Source organism: Anomalospiza imberbis, chromosome 23, assembly GCF_031753505.1.
Source record: "Anomalospiza imberbis isolate Cuckoo-Finch-1a 21T00152 chromosome 23, ASM3175350v1, whole genome shotgun sequence".
Taxonomy (NCBI): Eukaryota; Metazoa; Chordata; class Aves; order Passeriformes; family Viduidae; genus Anomalospiza; species Anomalospiza imberbis.
Window position 1 is genome coordinate 6,120,613 of NC_089703.1, and position 19,466 is coordinate 6,140,078.

At 45.3% G+C, this 19,466-nt stretch overlaps 1 protein-coding gene across 1 annotated transcript in view; it reads right to left on the reverse strand.

Moving 5' to 3' along the window:
• Positions 1–473: 473 nt before the first annotated feature.
• LOC137461968 (ATPase family AAA domain-containing protein 3) overlaps positions 474–19,466 on the reverse strand; it is a 29,227-nt gene continuing 10,234 nt past the window's right edge. The window contains exons 8-16 of the mRNA XM_068171860.1: positions 17,315–17,470; positions 17,058–17,114; positions 16,027–16,152; positions 15,132–15,256; positions 12,309–12,360; positions 10,328–10,398; positions 7,485–7,652; positions 7,110–7,218; positions 474–788 (exon numbers count right to left, since the gene is read on the reverse strand). Coding sequence (XP_068027961.1) covers positions 609–788; positions 7,110–7,218; positions 7,485–7,652; positions 10,328–10,398; positions 12,309–12,360; positions 15,132–15,256; positions 16,027–16,152; positions 17,058–17,114; positions 17,315–17,470 — 1,044 coding nt within the window. The 3' untranslated portion in view covers positions 474–608. The remainder of the gene's footprint in view (positions 789–7,109; positions 7,219–7,484; positions 7,653–10,327; positions 10,399–12,308; positions 12,361–15,131; positions 15,257–16,026; positions 16,153–17,057; positions 17,115–17,314; positions 17,471–19,466) is intronic.

Genomic DNA, 19,466 nt, shown 5'->3' on the forward strand with positions numbered 1-19,466 from the left:
ACAAGCCCCTCTCTCATCTCTTTCTTCAGACCATGCTGCATCTGTGTGCCCCAAACTCACCTCTCCACAGAGAACAGTGGTTTACTTGGGGGAAAAATATGTGAGGCTGCTCTCAGACCACATGTGTTAACTCCAACTCAAGCAGTGAATCCCCCCCAAATCCACATTTCTAAGAAAAAATTACTCTGAAGGTCAACTCGAGTGAGCAGGGAGCTGTGTCATGGGCATGATCTGGGGATAAAAGGGTGAGAAATGCCTCTGCTGGAGCACAAACCCCACAAATTTAAATGTATGGGAGTGTCAGGCTTGGACAATCCCTGGGCTCCCACAGGCCCTTGGTGCTGGGACACTGCAGAAGCCCCAGAAGGATTTGGGGTCAGGCCATAGAGACCAACACAGCCAGTGGTATTTCACCAAGGGGTCCTTTAATAAATCCAGTTGCTTCTGCCTTTTTGAACCCATTTTGTTTTTCTGGTGCACTTTAAAACCACAAGACCCACGGCAGGCTGAGGCAGCAGCCCCACCCTGGCACCAAGGGCTGCTCTCCACGGGTGATTCCACCAAACCTTTGCCTTTTTTTCTCTCCTCACGTGAAGCCTGCAGGTTTCTCACACTGGTGTCCCTTTGGGGAAAGGCAGCAGGGGGTTCCTGGCAGTCTCTTTGTTTGCTTCAGCACCTTCTGTTTTCAGCCACTCCATCTTCTGCCGGTGCTGCTGCACCGCGTCAGCCACACGGGCGTCCATCATGGCCTCGGTGAGCACGCCGTCCTCCGAGGCGTAGGCTGCTGCCTGTGGGGACAAGGACACCTCAGAGAGCTCAGGGATGGCACGTCCCAGAATCAGGGGACATCTCAGACTGCTCCCTGTCTGCTGTTCCCTCCTCCAGGTGTGATTTCCCTCTCATTCCTAGTGGTGCGCAGAGAGATCGCCAGCAAGGAGCTCTGCCCACCTCTGGATTTGCTGGGAATCAAAGTCCTTGTTTTCAGAAGAAAAGACCCACACTTGGCTCCTTTAAATTTCCTCTCCTGCTCTAAAAGAGCTGCACGTGTGAAGCCAACAAGGTGAAGAGAGGTGGGTGCAGGGGGGTGATGGAACAACTCCATCCAAAGCAACAGAAAATCGTTCAAACACTTTCACAGCAGAACAAACATCAGTGCTGGGGGGAACATGGGCAACGTGGTGCCTCTGAAATGATGTTTAATGTGCCTTATCCTGCTTTCCTCATGCACTCCCACAGGAACCTCCCCTGCATCGCTTCTGCGCTGTGGCAGCTCCCAGCCTGCACTCAAATGCCCACAGGACCTTCCCTTCCCTTTCCTCCCAGCTGCCCTGCCCAGTTCTGCTGGCAAAACCTGGATCCTGTGGCTGGGAGAGGCAGCACAAATGTGACCACGGCTCCTTGGGGAAAGGGCTGCCAGCCCCTGCCACCCTTGTCCCACAGCCCACAGGGGGAACAGGCCTGTGAGGCAGCAGAGGGACAGTCCCTTGTGCAGGGGACACGCAGGACACCTGGGGCTCAGCCACCCTGCAGATGCCAGCACACGAGGGAAGGATGCTTGTGCTGTCAGCTGCACCCATCTCCAAGGTAACAGAGCAGCCCCCGAGCTGCAGATTTCTAAATCTGGTTCCTCCCTCTGCAAGTGCTCCCGTGAGCAGCTCAGGGAATGAGGGAGCTTGGCTGTACACAGATTCCTTGGCTTTAGAGAGATTCCTTTAGAGAGATTTAGAGAGATCTGTACAGATCCCCTGGCTGCACACAGATCCCCTGGCTGCACACAGATTGGGATGAGGGCTGGCAGCCCTGCAGCTCCCCACATCCATCCTGCCTGGCCCTAAGAGCCCCAAACTTCTCCCCAGGTCCTGGACTGTCGGGTGCCAGCCCTTCTGTGCCCTGTCCCAGTGAGGAGCATTAACTGTGATTTCACAACTCACTGCAGTGATTCTGAGGCATCACACACAGGCTCCATCAATTATTGATGGTGCAAAACACCAATTCTGGCAAGAAACGAGTCTGACAGCAAAAGCTGCACAGGAGCAAACTCAAGTGTGACCCTTTTACACCTCTCCTGCCCAGGGATGCCCATGGGGCAGAAGACAAAGCCCAGGATGAGCTGTTGCTCTGCCACCACCCCAGTGCTGAGGTTAGAGCTGCCTATTACATCAGTGAGGAGATGGAATGAGAAATACCTCACTGCAGGAGGAATAATTATTTCCAGCAATAAGCAAAATTTTACCCAGGCTGGTTTTCAGGCTCCTCTTACCTATTTTCCAGCCCTTTTTTTTGGGAGGGAACTGGTTGGACCACAACAGGTCTCACTGCACAACCCAGCAGAGCTGGCAGGTGCTGGTTTTTCCTGCCAGAACCTCAAATCCTTTCCCTGTGCAAACCCTTTGCAATCCTTCCTCCAGGCAGGCTGCTGCTCCTGCTTAAAACCAGGAGTAAAGCCTGGCCTCGGGGAGGGAGTGCAGAGAAGGAGCAGGTCTGTAAATAGAGAACTCTCTATTTATTATTATTTATTCTCAGAGGTTCTTGCGCTGCTCTCACTGCCTGAGCAGGATCCTCAGCACTGAGGCTGCCACAACCTGCCAAATATTCCCAGAGCACCTCTGCCAACCCCTCCTGTCCTCTCTGCAAAGAGGGGAACACTGGAAGAGTTCTGTTCAGACCTCACTCACCCCCTTTTCGTTTTCGTTTTTTATGGCAGGGCTCTCAGTGCAGCCCTGGTGGGGTGTTTGAAAATGAAACAAGAGCTTTCCTGGGATGCATTTTTGTGCTTGCAGAGCTCAGAGAGGAAGGATGCCTCGCCTGCCCTCCTCCCTGGCACTGCACAGCCCATCCAGCCCAGTGTGGAACCTCCTGCAGAGCTGTGCAGTTCATGCTCTGCTGATTTTCTCAATGACTTTCTATTTTTAGAAAGCCTTAGGCCCTCGTTGTCAAGAAAGCAAATGGGAGAAGCAGCTGCCCCTTCTGGGAGTAGCTTGCACACACATAAAAATGGTACCAAGCTTCATTTATATTCATACCTCTGCCTCCTGCACGGGCAAATTTTAACCCTTTTTCTCCAATGCAGCAATTCCTGTTTTATCCCTCAGACCCAATTATGAAATAATTTTGTTTGGTGAGGATGGAACAGATGACAAGTCCAGCCTGAATGACCTCATGTTTCATTTCAGCCAAGACTTGTGGTTTATTTTAACCTGGCCAGACTCATCTGTATCATTTAAATCCCATTTATAATGAAAATAGCCTGATGGAAAAAAAAAACCAAAACCAAAAACAAAACAAAAACCACAAAAATACAACAGCTATTTTTAAAATATAAACAAGGTTCAGGGAGGAGAAAAAAAAAAGTCATTTATGTCAGTGGCATAGAAGGCAAGGAAATGACAGGAAGCTCACACTGGGACATAAAACTCCTGGGAATTCTCCTGAACTGCTGCCAGAACAGTTTTCCAAGATTACAGCTTGGAATAGTGAAAGGTTGCTTTTAGGTTTTGACATTTTATCAAAAGCACATCAGCAGGTTGGAGTACAGTGCTGGCAAGTCTGCACACAACTAGAAACAGAGCTGAGGGGAATTTTTAAGGTGAAAATGCATCAAGTCCATGCTAGAGCCATAAAGGGCAATGGAAAAGCACAAGGACAAAAGGGAATGCTCAGACTTCTGCAGAAGAGATTAAAATGGATTTTTAGCACGTACACTCTTAGCTGTGCCAGACAGCAATATTTTTCCCAGTGCTAGAGGTTACACTCTTGGCTTTTCTGCATCTTGTTTTTTTCTCCTGTTGGTAAATTCAGGACAGCCAGAGCCAGACTGAAACAGCAGTGGGTTAGAACTTCATGTAAGTGACAGCCAAGCATCCCAAATCCAGTTTATGGTGGAGTTAAGCCTCTGAAAGCAGCAGATACTTCTCAGTTTAACTGAGATGGTTTTTAAAGGCAATTTTGGCAGGAGAATCCTCGTGGGAACTCACTGCAAGGGCACAGGACAGAGTGGCCACTGCTGCTGGCCCAGGGAAGAGCTGATGCTTGTGATGCTTTCACCCCCTAAAGCTTCAGAATTTCCCCAAAACCATCTCTGGGGTCCAGTTCTGGGAAGTGAAGATGATCCCAGAGGTTCCAAACTCCATCAGGGCCACACAAACCTTCCTGTGCCCAGGGTCTGAAGCTCAGGTGTGCACTCAGAAAGGGGCTGCTCACATCAGGCACAGGGTGGGGTTATGGGGTTTGAGCCCTGCAGGGCCCAGAGATGGACCTGGATAATCCCTGTGGGCTCTTCCCAGCTCAGGATATTCTGTAATCAGAATTTTCAGAATATTCTGAAAATCAGAATATTCTGTAAATCTATTTCCCACCTTTGGCAGGCAGCACCTTGAATTAAAAGGCAATTAAAAGATCAAAATGATATATTGATATGAGATATAAGAAATACAGAGTGTCTGTGGTCCATGAGCACCCCACAGCTGCTGCATCCAGCCTGGTGAGGATTTTTTGGAGTTAATTCCTGGTTCCTCCAGCTCCTACCTACCCTGAGCACTGTAGCTATGCAGTTAACTCATCTTGCCAAGCTATTTTTAACTCTGCCTAGCTCCCTGACCCAGTTCAGAGCACAGCCATCCACAGGGGTGCACCAGCACCACGGGAAGGAGAGCAGGAAGGCAGGAACTGGAGGCAGGAAAACACTGCCAGAAAGGCTTGAAAACTGCAGCCTTAAAGCTTCCCTGATCCTACAACGAGTCACCGGTGCTAAAACAGGGCCTAAAATACCAACAGCACCCAGGAGAAAAGCTGGGGGTGAGTAAATTCACCTGGCCTGGAGAAGGGCTTTTCCCCAAAGCTGCTGAGGGGCTTCACACAGAAAAACCCAAAGGCAGGGGGGCGCATCCTGCCAAGGTTCCTGGCAGGAACAGCAGCTCCACTGGGTCACAGCTCCACATTCCTTGTCCAAAAAATGGACAACAAGTCACAGGTTTTTAAATTTTTATAAATTTGGCCCAGTTGTATATTGGGGGTTAATCTTCCAATTACAGCTTCAGGTAATGAAGGAATTTACCCCAAGTTTACTCCCCCCAAACTCATTTTTGTTTAACTTTTTCTGGGGCCTGGGGCAGTGAGGTGTCCTTGACTGCCAGGCCTGGAGAGGAATTGTTGTGTCTGCCCAAAATGGGAAAGCAGCAGCTCACACTGGCCACGGAATTCAGAGTTCTGCACTGAAGAACTGCAGGATTATGAATAGATGAAAAACAGAAAAGCTCAAATCCTGAGGCATCACAAGTGACTGAAAAAGAAGCCCCAAAGCATCAACAGCTCTGGCAGGCAGCTCCAGGGCAGTGCTCAAGACAATTCTCAGCCCAGCCTGGGTGCCCTCATGTCCAGTCCCTGGGCTGCCACTGACCCTTGGCACATCCCCCTCCCCTTCCTGGCCAAGAAATGCTTGAACTTTAACTTTGATTTGAGCTTTAACTTTGATTTGAACTTTAACTTTGATTTGAACTTTGATTTGAACACAGATGAAGTTTCTTGCTACATCCAACCAACTCAAATATTTCTCCCCACTCCCCTCTCCTGAGTGTTTTAGAGGAGCACAACAACTTCCTGCTGCAATTTCACATCAAACCTTGTTAATAGTGCTGGCAGCACGAGGTACATTTTTAAAAGCTGTCAGGGAAAATTAGTCACCCCCACCTTTTTCCTTCCTCCACCAGCACTTAAAGGATAAATGATAAAAGCTGAGGTCATTCCTGGGGAGAAATGACAAACTTGCTGATAAGGGGTGATAAAAAGCAAAGCATCATTTATCACAACTTCTTATTACAGGAAATAGTTGGCAGCAAAGCCTTTCACATAGGTGGGGAGGACAGCACACATTTTGAAATATGATTCAATATCACAAAAATTACACAGGAAAATTAACCAGCTGTGTGCCACCAAAGAATAAAATAAGAACTAACAGCACTCAAACTGGACCTCAGCTCATGACTACTGCAATTGAAATTAATTTATAGTAGAAAGGATAAATATTTCTGTTCCTTAAAAGGTGGAAAATCAGTAGTAGAAGGAATTAAATGTACAAACTTGGTTAGATGTTTGTGAGCTGCTAAACTAAATTAAAAATTTAAGAACTAAACAAAAAGCCACTTTGTTTTCACAATCTCTGAAAGGAAGCTGACATGAGTAGGTTACATGACACACAAATTGGAGCACATTCCTTCAGTTGGTATTTCTATGTTAGTTTATGAAAATACACAATCCACTAAGGAACTGGCAGCTGTGACAAAACAAGGTGAAAACCTGATTTAAAAAAAAACCCAGAACACTAAAGCAGGTGAATAATAGTACTCCAAGTGACTGCATTTCTTATTTTTATGTATGGAAGATATATCTATTTTTTTTTCCAGATAGTTTTGTTCCTTTCATAGCTCAAGTTGCACTGATAGGGTTTGGAACAAAGGAGGGAAGGAGGATGGTTTAGTGCCCTAATGAGGGCATCAACATCAGGCCTCTCTTCTGCTGAGCTTCCTGAGCTGGACCGTGAGTGTGGCCAGCATGGACTGCCCAAACTGACCCCAGACTCACCTGCTTGACCTAAATTCCACAAAGGATTTCCCATCAGGGATTATCAAAACTGCTCCTATTTATGGGATGAGGAATTAGGGTGATATTCCAACACCCAACCCAGAGGCAGGAGTGATCTGGTACCACCCTATGGACAAATGAAGCTTTCACAGGGAGAGATGATCTGAGACTCCAGAATCAAACCTCAAACCTCCCGGGAAGGGAAGGGAAAGAAGGAAGGGAAAGGAAGGGAAAGGAAGGGAAAGGAAGGGAAAGGAAGGGAAAGGAAGGGAAAGGAAGGGAAAGGAAGGGAAAGGAAGGGAAAGGAAGGGAAAGGAAGGGAAAGGAAGGGAAAGGAAGGGAAAGGAAGGGAAAGGAAGGGAAAGGAAGGGAAAGGAAGGGAAAGGAAGGGAAAGGAAGGGAAAGGAAGGGAAAGGAAGGGAAAGGAAGGGAAAGGAAGGGAAAGGAAGGGAAAGGAAGGGAAAGGAAGGGAAAGGAAGGGAAAGGAAGGGAAAGGAAGGGAAAGGAAGGGAAAGGAGAAAAGCCCCACTCACCTGCCATGCCACAGCAAGCTGGGAGATCTCCCGGCCGGACATGCCCTCGGTCAGCCTGGCAATCTCTGAGCACTTCTTGCCATAATCAAACTGGGCCAGCTTCAACCTCCTGAAAGGTAGAACAACCTTTTGGTTGATGTGTAGTCACACCACAGGAGTTCCTACAGATACCTGCTTGCATTACTGCCTCCTGAAATTAAGGGCACAACAAAAAATCTGGGATGGCGTCGCATCGAGACAGCGAGAGGCATCTCCCAACCCTTGTGCTGCTTGTTGAAAGAGGGTTTATAGACAGAATATACAGCAAAGGGGATGAGGAAAACCAAGAAAAGCAAGAGAATTCTCCAAGGTGGGAGAGTTGTGAGGGGTACTCACTGTTTGCCCTCCGTGGCTGGCTTCAGGACGTGCTGGTCGAAATACATCCTGACGAGCCGCTCGCGCTCCTCCAGCTGGGGCAGGTCAAAGTTCACCATCTCATCTATCCTGTCATTGATGGCCCAGTCAAACTGCTCAGGCTGGTTGCTTGCTAAAACAAGCATAAACCTGGAATTAGGGAAAAAAAAAAAAAAGAAAATGGATAGACTGATAAAGCCATAAAAATAAAAATTGATGAGTTAAGTCTGAACGTCGGGAGCTGCCGTGGTTGGGATCAAAGATGTTTCATCACATGAAAAAAAACCTGGATTCCTTAGAAATAGCTTTAACAGCATCTCAAGCAGCACACTAAAATGTGTTTTGGGCTGTTTAGAACAGTCTGAAGTGTGCAGACCAAGCTCCGCTCCAGGTCCTGCTGCATTTTGGAGCTGGAAACCCTATTTTTTTTTTATTGCTTTGTAATGATGCTTCCTCCCTGTGCCAATACTTTAATGCTTTAATTGATGTCACCAGTCTAATAGTGCCTAATAATTTGAAATGGGCTTTTAAGCACAGCTATTGGAATATTGATGTTCTTGCTGTCTGGCTGAATCATTGGCTACAAGGGGCCGTGTTCTCTGCTGTCATTTCTGGAGATAACTTGGCCAAGACAAGACTGTGGCTTTTCTACCAACAAAGACTTGCAGAAACACAAGCCTGGATTAAGGATTGCCATGCAGCCTGATACTCAGCCAGTCAGCTACCCTACAAGATGATTTTGGGAAGCTGAAAGGCAACAATTCCCAATGCTGGTGACAATTCCCTGCTGAAGGAAGAGCTCTCCTCAGGGTCTCACCAGAACAGCCCATTTACACAGCCCATTTCACCCATTCCAGTGAGCTTCCACTCATGGATGCAGGGCTGCTCCTTGCCCAGAGCAGCAATAAGGCTGCTCAGAAGTAAAAAGCAGTGCATGAATCACCAGGGCATGTTCAGTGTCCTTGAATGGCTCATGGTTGAAATCAGGGCTGAATTTGCTCATTGCAAACAAGAGCTCAGCTGTTCTGAGGGGAGGCAGAGCATCCCCAGCACCCAAAAAACACCCCCAGAGCTCCTCCAAGGCAAACTGAAATCAGGGGAAAGAAAGAACCATCCCCAGTGCCCAAAAAACACGCCCAGAGCTCTTCCAAGGCAATTTAACACCAGGGGAAAGAAAGAAACATTCCCAGCACCCAAAAAGCACCCCCAGAGCTCCTCCAAGGCAAACTGAAATCAGGGGAAAGAAAGAACCATCCCCAGTGCCCAAAAAACACCCCCAGAGCTCCTCCAAGGCAAATTGAAATCAGGGGAAAGAAAGAAACATCCCCAGTGCCCAAAAAACACGCCCAGAGCTCTTCCAAGGCAATTTAACACCAGGGGAAAGAAAGTAACATTCCCAGCACCCAAAAAGCACCCCCAGAGCTCCTCCAGGGCAATTTGAAATCAGGGGAAAGAAAGAACCATCCCCAGTGCCCAAAAAACACCCCCAGAGCTCCTCCAAGGCAAATTGAAATCAGGGGAAAGAAAGAACCATCCCCAGTGCCCAAAAAGCACCCCCAGAGCTCCTCCAGGGCAATTTGAAATCAGGGGAAAGAAAGAAACATCCCCAGTGCCCAAAAAACACCCCCAGAGCTCCTCCAAGGCAATTTAACATCAGGGGAAAGAAAGAACCATCCCCAGCCTGTCCCTGATTTGCAGGACAAATATTCTTGCAAATATCATAAAATAATAATAATTATACTGAGCAATTTATAGAGCAACTCCATGGATCATTTCAGAAGAGATCTGCTCTCCTCCCAAAGGGAAAACCAAGGTTCTTGCAGGATCAACACCTTGCTTTCTAACAATTTATTTACTTTGGAAAAACACCTCTTCCCAGGCACCTCTGGGACAGACACACAAGCAATTACCAGTTACAGCTGCAAGGGTTCCAACAAGTTCAAGAGACCCCAAGGACAGAAAATGTCCTGGAACAGTGACCTTCCAGGATATTTATTTCAGTGTCATGAGGTTACTTAAAAAGTCTTTCATTCCAGCCTCACTGAGGGGAGCTCATCATTAAAAACCTCACTTTCCCCACATAAAGCCAGAGACAACTTTTCTTGTTGGCTCAATTGTGACAGGAGAAATTCTAACAACTAAGTAAAGTTCACAGCAAGAAATCAAACATGATTTGAGAAAGGTGGAGGAAAGGTCACCTCTCTGTCATGACAGCCAGGAGATGGCTTTGGCTAGACTGAGCAGAGCTGTGCAGGGAGTTCCCAGGGAGGTGACAAAGCCAGCGGGGCTGGGGACAGTGACATTGCCACTCTGTGCTCAGCAAGGAGGGAACAGCTCTGGGACCCCGCACGGAGTCAGATGGGAAGAAATGGAGTCAGATGGAAACTCATCTGCCTCAAAGCTCCTGCCCACACAAGCACAAGATGGGAAGAGGTCACTGGGGAGGCACAAGCACCACTGAAGTGTTTTCCCAGGGAACACGAAGCACCCAGCCAGGGTAACTCTGAATTTTTGTGGTAGTGATTTTCCTGGGCTCTTGTATAAACAGTAACTTGCCAAGAAAGAAAATATAAACATCAAGACACTCAAGATGTCCAAATACCACCAAAGTTTCAGGAAAAAAATTTCCTTCTGCTCTGATTTCCAAGTGCCAGGAAAAACTGAAGGAGGAACAAGCACATAAAGTGAAAGGGAGATATTCTCTGCTGATTTTATGCAATCCCTCAGCAGCACAGATCATTTCCAACTTCCATTTGCACACCAGAGACCCTTTAAAGACTTTCCTCAACCCAGGGAAGTATCAGCTGCTGAAACTGGGTACTCACTTGTTGCTGTGCTGCCCTGTTCTGTGCAGAAATGCATTCAAAGTTGCTCTGAGATCTTCACTGATTTTCTCCTGCAAAGATGAAACCCAAAGGAGGATCAGCTGCTGAGGACTGTAGAGAGGTCAGAGCTTTAATCAGCATTAAGGACAAAGGGAATTCTGTTATTTGACAATTTATTGTCCAATAACAGAGTTCTGTTTATTGACAATTTATTGTCAAATGAATTGTCAAATAACAGAATTCTGTTTATTGACAATCTTGTATATTGCCAAGCACTTGCATTACAGCAGAATCCAAAGCACGATAACACCCTGGGGGAAAAATATCAATTTATATGCTCAGGGAAAAAAGCTTCCAGGAGAGAGACTACAGATTTATCCACACTCCTCCAGTGATTTCTTGGTTTCAAACCCAATGCTCTGGCCACTGGCCCAGGTGGCTTTCCCTGCTATTTTAGCTGGGAAGTCCAGTGTGATAATTACAGGAAAATAAGCAAAGGATTCACTTACACATCCAAAGTAACCTTCTGGAGAAGGTTTAAATACACAACTTTTAGGTCTTTAAATACACAACTGGGATTGAAGCAGCAGGTCCAGACTGGATGCACAATGTGGTGACTGACTTTGGAAACACAAATTATTTGTGCAGGGGAAGATGCTGCTGTAACTTTGCTCATGTAGCAAAAAGCAGTTTTGTAATGAAAACTTTCAAAGATAAATATCTGTGGGGACAAAGCCCAAACCCTGCAAGGTACCAGCATGAACAACCTTCAATAAATGCTTCTTTCCTTCCTATTTTCCTGCTGCAAAACCCCCAACAAGACTGGGCCACTGATGCCTTTTCCTTGGTCTTAAAATGAAGTTAGACATGGTTAAGGGATAAAGGGTTTTTATCTTGGTATTTAATAAGGATTTTTATGGTGCAGCAATCTGCTAAGGTGGAATACTCTGAAATGTACATTCACAGTAGAGCACATCTACAATTAAATAGATTTTTATAAATTAGCATATTTAATAAAGGTATTTTAATGAGAGGTGTGAATGAATAGTGTGATATTTATTTATTCCAAAGTATTGTCCCTTAGATGGGTTTAATTTTAGTTTATAAGATGTGTTTTAGAGAGGATTTTGGTATTTTAAGGCAGTTTATGGTTTTTTGGTTTTTAACGGCAAGGCTTTTAGGATGTCTGGTTTTTTTGGCCTAATTAAAATATTAGGACTATGTCAAGATATTAGATGAAATGAAATTACAAGTATTTATTTATTTTAGAAAAAACACCTCTTCCCAGGCACCTCTGGGACAGAGAAGCTACACATAAGCAATTATCAGTTACAGCTGCATGGTTCCAACGAGTTCAAGAGACCCCAAGGACAGAAAATGACAGAAAACTGCAAAGGGTATTGAGAATATATCAAAGGTATTTATGGAAGCTCTCAGTTCAGTCAAAGAGAGGACAGAGAGAGTTCTCTCAAGCTTTGGCCTGGGAAAATTAGGAGAAAGAATCAAAACAATTATTATCTCTATTCATGTGTTCTACCCATGTGGAATGTGTCCTGAAGATTGTTTACCCAAGGTAATCCTGACTGGATTCTGGTGATGGTTTTGGAGTCAATGACCAAACAGATCCACAGCTCTCTCAGGACTCCCAGGAGAGTCACAAGTTTTTGAGTAAGTAGTTAGTGAGAGCTCTTGCTACTGTAATAAAGTGTAATAGAAGTATAATATAAAATACTGTAAGATAATATAATAATAAAGCAATTGATCTAGCCTTCTGAACCATGGAGTCAATGCCAATTATTACCCAGCTGGGGACCTGCAGCAACAGGTATTTAAAAGAAAATTCAAAAAATTATCATCAGTTAATCAGATGAGCACTGAAGCACCTGCCAGCTTTAATTTTTTTGCCCTTTGAGGCCAGATAATCAGAGTGCACAGGCTGGCAGTGCAGCAGGAGCAGAGCAGACACACACCAAGCACTTACTGTGGCCCTTTTCCTCAGGAACGCGTCGGCCTCGTCCACGAACAGCAGGAGGCTGCAAAGGAAAGCACCCCACAGTAACAGGACAGTCAGTCAGCCTTGGGGAGTCTCTGCTCCTTTTTTTGCCATGGACAAGATGGAATTTCTTGTTTTCAGATGTTTATTAGTTCTTATCTATGTTAGAGTGTCACAAGCCCCGAGTTCTGCAGCACTTCACTCCAACAAACCAAAAATGGAGCTGTGTCTCTCTCTCTCTCTCTCTACAAGGCCTTTTAAGAATAAACTGTCCAATTAACAAATGACACCTAATTATTTCTACTTTTAACTCAATAACCAACCACCCATGGCCTGCAATGCAGACTTTTTTATCCAATTGCACAAAACCACCCAGACCCATGGAGAAGGAGGGGAAGAAGGAGAAGGAGAAGAAGGAGGTGAAGAAGGAGGAGGAAAATAAGAAGAGGGAGAAGCAGAAGAAGAAGGCGAAGAAGAAGAAAGAGAAGAAGGACCAGCCTCCAGCCTAAATCCTCCATCTTGCTCTCTCTGTATCACTACATTCTAAAACCCCAAGCTCTGAGTTTCCCACCCTGTGACATCACACACTTCTCTCCAAACTCCACCCCCGCAATCCCAGTTCAACCATTCCACTTTGGAAGCTTCTGCACGGCCCCAGGTCAGTGCAGCGTTCTCCTGGGGGTCAGCGCCTGGCAGCACAGAAAGGCTGGAATTCTCAGCAGCCAGGGCTCCAACAGAGGCTCAGCTGGCTCCAGGATCCTCCTGCCCCACTGCTGGGCACCCACAGCTGCCAACACCCAGAGGATTGCACAAGGAACCTCATTTCTAAGGCAGCCTTTCAAGCTGCAGCAACCTGTCCGTGGTGTGCACCTGGCCCAGGCCAGCAGCTGAAAAATGGATTCATTTCACACAGCTCAGGCCATCAGTCTGCCCCCAGGCCTCTGGAGTTCTGTTACTGCTGTTCAGAAGCAGATTGAAGCGAGACTAAGGCACATGACCTTAAAACTCCTGTGGATTTTTAAGTCTAGGTGGGAGTTTTCATAGGCACAGACTGCAGTTTGTGGCTGGCAGTGCTGGCTGTCACTGCCAAGCTGCAGTAGATATTTGAAATTTACACCTGCTGAAGTCTGAGTGATATTTTAGCATTCCCTCCTCTTTAGAGAGATGTGTGCAAGGGCACAATACAGAAATCTTGGTGACAGTGACACCTCCCTGCCATTTCTCTTCCTTATGCCACTGAAAAGCTCAAAGCAGAGTCCTCTCCTCAGCCTGCTCTGTTATTTTGTGAGGTTTTTCTTTTCCAAACCACAGCAGCACTAATGTAATGGTTTTACTACCTGTGGAGAAGTGAATTAATAAAGTCCATGAATTATTCACCAAAATAAATTCACTTATAACCCAAGGGCAGTGCTCTTCCCAAGGGACTGAGCCTGTAAAGATGTTTATCAATAACAGAACCAGGTTGCTCATAAAGCTGTCACAGCTTGTATTACCTCCTTGCCTAACTTCAAACCCAGCTTTCTTCCAGGGGCTTTCAGGCCTATTAACATCTTCCACCCAAATATTCTCCCAAATATTCTCTGCAGAAAAGTGTCTGTTACCACAATTTCAGCTAATGAAGGCAACAGCTAACACTGGTGGATATTCAGAATTAAATATGCTTAAATACTTCAGTGCTACTGGAAGTGAGAATATTGATTTTATGACACATGTAAGCTTTGATCAGGAAGTGTAGAAAGCTGAAATGCACAGAAATTTTTATCAGGGCAGAGAAATTCAGACCCAGGCAGTGTTGTAAAAGAAATCCTTGATGGAAGCATCCAGCTGAGTATCCTCACATCTCTTCCAACTTCTCACTTAAATTCTCAGCTCACTTAAATTCTAACACCTTCCCTTCTATAGCTCCTCAGGACAGAAGCTTAAAAATTTAAATCCTGCTTTTAAATCCCTGCTTTTTCTCTTTGTAAGGGGAAATAGAAAAATTTAGGTGATGAATGAAGCAAGGATTAAAAGAGACACTGCAAGATAATGTCCATCTCAAACAATCAGAGAACACATAAATCACTGGGCAGCCACATTTACAGACCTGAGATCAAACCAGCAGAAAACCCAAAGTGACACCTCCTGAAAGTTCAATATTGAATTTCACCATCCTGGCTGGACAAGCAACCTCTGCACTGCAAAAATCCATTTACAATGCTAGGAGCAAATTAACTACACATTCCTACAAAATCAGGGAGCCCAAATTCAGCCTCTGAAGATAAAAATTTGCTTTTAAAGGCGACTGAAAAAGCAAAAAGTCTTTTTTGTGTTTGTGATTTTTATACCTGATGTCAATGCCTTTAGCATCTATCTCCTCCTTATCCTGTTTTATTTCTTATAATTCACTCCTCCTGCTTGAGACTCAAAAGTAAACCAGAAACTGGATTTAAACACTATCAGAGTGTGGACACCTGATTTGTGCTCATCTTCTAATTACTGTCAGATCATTAATCACCCTGAAGGTAATTTGTCCCAGCTTTCAAGTGGGCAGGAAGTCTCCTCCTGCTTGGTGAGATCAGACAATCAAATTATGACTGATCTGGAAAAGCTGGTGTGTGAAGGGTTTGAGAGAACAGAAAAGCAAAGGTTTCCAGCTTTTAAAATATTATTAATTAACAAGGATTCACCCACTCTAGGAAAACTTCAGGAGATCCTGTGTTACCTCACTCAGTAACAGCAACTGAGGGGCTGACCTACCCTGCTGTAGTTGTGGGTGAGGGTTTTTAGAGCAAAAACCCAAACTGACGATTAAAGAAAAGCTCAACTTACCCTCTCCTACTGGTGTTGGCCCAGTCAAAGAGTTTGTGCATGGCTGTGACCCCTTCCCTGCCCATGGGGGCCACGTCCCCTCCTGTCATGATGGCATAATCCATGCCTGAGTGCACAGCTAATTTCTGCAATGAAACAAAAACCAGCAAATTAAACCTTTTCTTTCACTTCAAGGCCATGGAGGATGAAGAGGGAATGAAAGCAGTTTAGTCCTGTCACTGTGCTGGTTTGAAAAGGGGAGTTATTGGCTTCTTTATGTTCTTTATCACTCAGTGGCAATTTTAACTTGTGTATTGTTTATTTTTTTCCATTTCTGTGCATCTCTATTGGCTTTAGAAACCCAAACTAGGTGGTTTTAAAAATCCAGTAGGTGCCATACAAAACTTTAGGTGCCACAATCTCAGAGAACTATTGGGGTAGGGGTTTCATGTACTGATGTAAGAAAAAAACCTCAGGTCTTGTGGACAAGCACTGAAAAGCAAGGAAAAAAATCAACTTCTGACTCAAATCCATGTAAAAATCATCCTGGCAGTGCTCTGCACATGGAGCCATGCCCGTGTCTGCTCTGGAGCAGGAAAGAGCCATTTAGCCAAGGGCATAAAGCCACCAGAGGTGGATATGAAGTGGCTGCTGCTGTGATTCCCACAAATCCCAGTTGCCAAGGGCCTTTCCCAGATGGAAAGGTTACTCTGCCTCCTCTCAGCACCAGAATCCAAGTGGCTGCACTGATTCAGAGCTGAAGCAGGCAGGCTGCCCTTTCCTCCCTCCCCAACAGGAACACAATGTTTATGCAACACTCCAGCAATAGATTTCAGACCAGGGAGGCTCCTCAGGCCCTGGAATTTTCAGAAGACTTTGCAAGGTGCAGGTTGGCAGATTCTTGGCAGGGTTTTACCTTGGCAAAAAGAGTTTTTCCAGTGCCAGGGGGACCATACATCAGAATATTCCTGTACAGGCTTTTGTTCTTTTTTGTGTTTCTTGTTGCTATGGCAATGTCTCTCACACGTGCTTCCAGCTGGGGCTGCAAGAAAAGAGTTAAATGTAAGGATCAGAAGGTACCAAAAGAGCTGCACCTACCAGGTTCCCAGATCAGTACCTGCAGGAAGGAGGCAGCACTCCAGGATCAAGCTTTTAAGTCTTAACTTCAGCTGCTCATGACTCCACACCAAGGTCATTTCCTGTCCTATGTGAGGATTTACTTGATTTTCTGTCCACTTGGCTACAATTCTTTCATAAGAAAAAGCAGCAGTGCAGGAAGGAGTGCAGTGACTACTCTAGGAACAGATAACACCTAAATATTCACTTCCTAATGGATGCCCTGGGAGGGATATGTCAAAACATAAGCAACTCTTTGCAGTGCTAATTCCTTCTCAAGTCATAAACTCATATTTATATTACTACTGCATTTGGGGATACTGGGAGAGAGCTATTCCTGCAGGAGCATTTTCTCTCAGCAGCTTCAAGCAGCTCTTAAATTTGCCTGATAACCAGGAATCAAATTCAGAAGCAAACAGACAGAAGTAGCACTAATTAGCAAGTTAAGAACCAATCTCAGAGTGGGCAAATGCACAAAATATTTAGATTTTTTGGCCTAGAAGCAGGTCTGGGTTCAGTAATCCTTAACTTCAGATGGCACAAGTGGAATTCTGAATCTTCACATGCTGACTACAGAGAGAAACTGCAGCAGAGCAAGGACCGAACTGAGACTTCCAACTGCTTTTCACAGAGGAAAAAAAGGTGAACAGGCTGCTTAAAGCATGTCACACTGAACACAGGAGCTTATTTATGGTCTCAGTGTCCCAAGGGTGCCATGACTCCAAAACTGCTGGAATTACAGCTTCAGAAGTGAGTTTAAGGAACCAGCAGCTCTTATTTAGAATCCAAAGTCATCCTTCACAGCCCAAGACAGGAAAACAGGGTACTCACACTGAGAACAACTCCTTCAAGGGCATCCTGAGCCTTGCTGGTGAGACGTTTACCAACCTTGAGAGGACAAATTCAGTTACTCACAGGTAGAAAAAAACCCACATTTTGACAACTCACTTGGACCAAAGCATCTTACAGAAAAATACCACTGGGCTCGGCCCATCCACTCTACCTCCAATATTCCATTAATTCAGAGCCACTGACAATCCCAGCCTGAGTTTTGCTGAGTGTAACACAGAAACAAAGGTGAATTTTACCTTGATAGGATGTTTCAGAGCCTCCAGCACCGTGATCCGGGAGGTTTCCCTCACCAGGGAGGGTTTGCCCAGCCTTGCCTCTATGTAGCGCCCTGCTACAGCCGTGGCATTTTTGGCAGAATAAACCCCTACTGCCAACAGGGTCAGGCCTGCCACCTGCAAAAAAAAAAAAAAGGGGGGGAAAGATGAGCAAAAGCATTTGGCAAGGCAGTGCTGTTGTGTGCAGCCTGTCCTGTGGTGGGGAATTAAGATTCAGGACAAATGCTGAGCAGGAGGGGTTTATTTTTGGTAAGGTGTTTTATCCCTGTTCAGACAGTCAAGGTCTCACACTCCCTGTTCACTGACTGCTCTTGCACAGCAAAAAGCAGAGGAAGCACAAGTGAAGCATTTAGTCCTGAATCCAAAAGTACATCCTGCCCAAAAAATGTGGGGATATCCAGATTTTCAACTAAATTGAGTAATGAAGATAAAAGAGGCACATCAGCCAAAAAGTGTGGAGCTGGATTTTCAACTAAATTGAGTAATGAAGATAAAACAGCCACATCAGCCAGGTGCTGCCTGCCAGAATGCCCCTGACCACACCAGAAAATGAAAGCTGAATTTCAGATGCCAAGGTAAAACAGCTGAATCGTGGCTCCACCAAGGCAGGGCACAGTGGGGAACAAAAAGGGAGTATCTGCTAAAGGTGACAACTGTAACACAACAGGGAATTAGGGGCTCCAGAGGAGCAACAAAGTCAAAACCATCATGGGAATGGGAATTACCACCATGGGAATGGGAATTACCATCACTCACTGGGCTGTTCCTTCAGAAACCACACAAAATGAGCCGTTCCCATCGATTTGCCAGTGAAGCAGAAAGACTCCAGACTCTGGAGTCAGCTTAAAGCTGGTGCCAATAATTTATATCAGAGACAAGAGCAAACTGCAGCAATTGCTTTTAAAATAAGCTGACTTCTCCTGCAAGTACAGATCAGGGTCAAAAGCCTCAAGGACAACAAGGATGGCACTGTTCAATAAACCATGAGGCACCATCTGTTAGCTCTCACTCTGCTGAAATGTGTGACATCACTTCTGCTCTGGGTGGAAACATGAAGGGATCAGGACTGTGAGTTCCAGGATGCAAAGAGTGAGGGATCTCCACACCCAAATCAGCTCAGACACAGAACACAGAATAGATTTCACCTTTTTAGCAGCTCCCTCTAAAATCAGTGCCATGATCTCACGCTCTCTTAGACCACCCAGCACAAAGTTCCCTCTGCCTGGATGGATCTGAGGTCACTTTCTCAGACTTTTGGACTTCACTGATGTTTATGTCACAAGATACAGAGGAAACAGAGCTTTAAAAATGAGTTCTGTAACAAACAAGAACCCAACTGCCCACTCTAAAAATCAGTCTGATTACAGTCTACCTATTTGTCATAAAGTATCAAGCAAAGGAATGGGTCTCTGATAAATAAAGTCAATTACACTAAAACTGCAATGAACCAAAAAATTTGAAGAAGAACCTTTGGGGTTCTGCTTGGCTGGGAAGAGGTAGAGAAAGAGCAGCATTTAGAATAGAGCTGAAAATTCAGCCTTCATTTACAAGAATCTTAAAAACTGACTGGTTCTTACCTTACAGTAACTTCAAACTTTTCAAAGCAACAGAAAAGATGAGTTCCAGCTGTGTTATCTCCTTTCTAAAGATATACTTGCCTTTTTCTTTTCTTTTTCCTTTTTTTTTTTTTTTTTTTAAGCTAAACATCCCAAATTCACAAGAGAAGAGCATGTCAGAAGCAAAAATGACCATAATGCAGGAAATTGGTATCTGGGTCAAGTGAATGCACAGCTCAAAGCACCAAGCACTGATGTACAAAAAGCTCTGAATGCTGCAGACACCCCAGGTACAGATGACAAAAGGAGCCACTAAAAGCTTGGCTTGTTCTCCCCAGAGCTCTCAGGCAAAGGATGTTTTGGATCAGCTTGTGTGTATAAAATCAGAGGGTGGAGCAGATGGTGGTGACTGATTTAAAGCAAAATTTCTATTTTAACCAGCCACGCTACCAAAAATATACTTTCACTGTTGTTTTAAGTATTACACTGAGAAACAACTTTATGTCCCCAAGATTCCACTGCCAAGCTCTTTTATCCTGTGAAAAGATGCTGGTCTG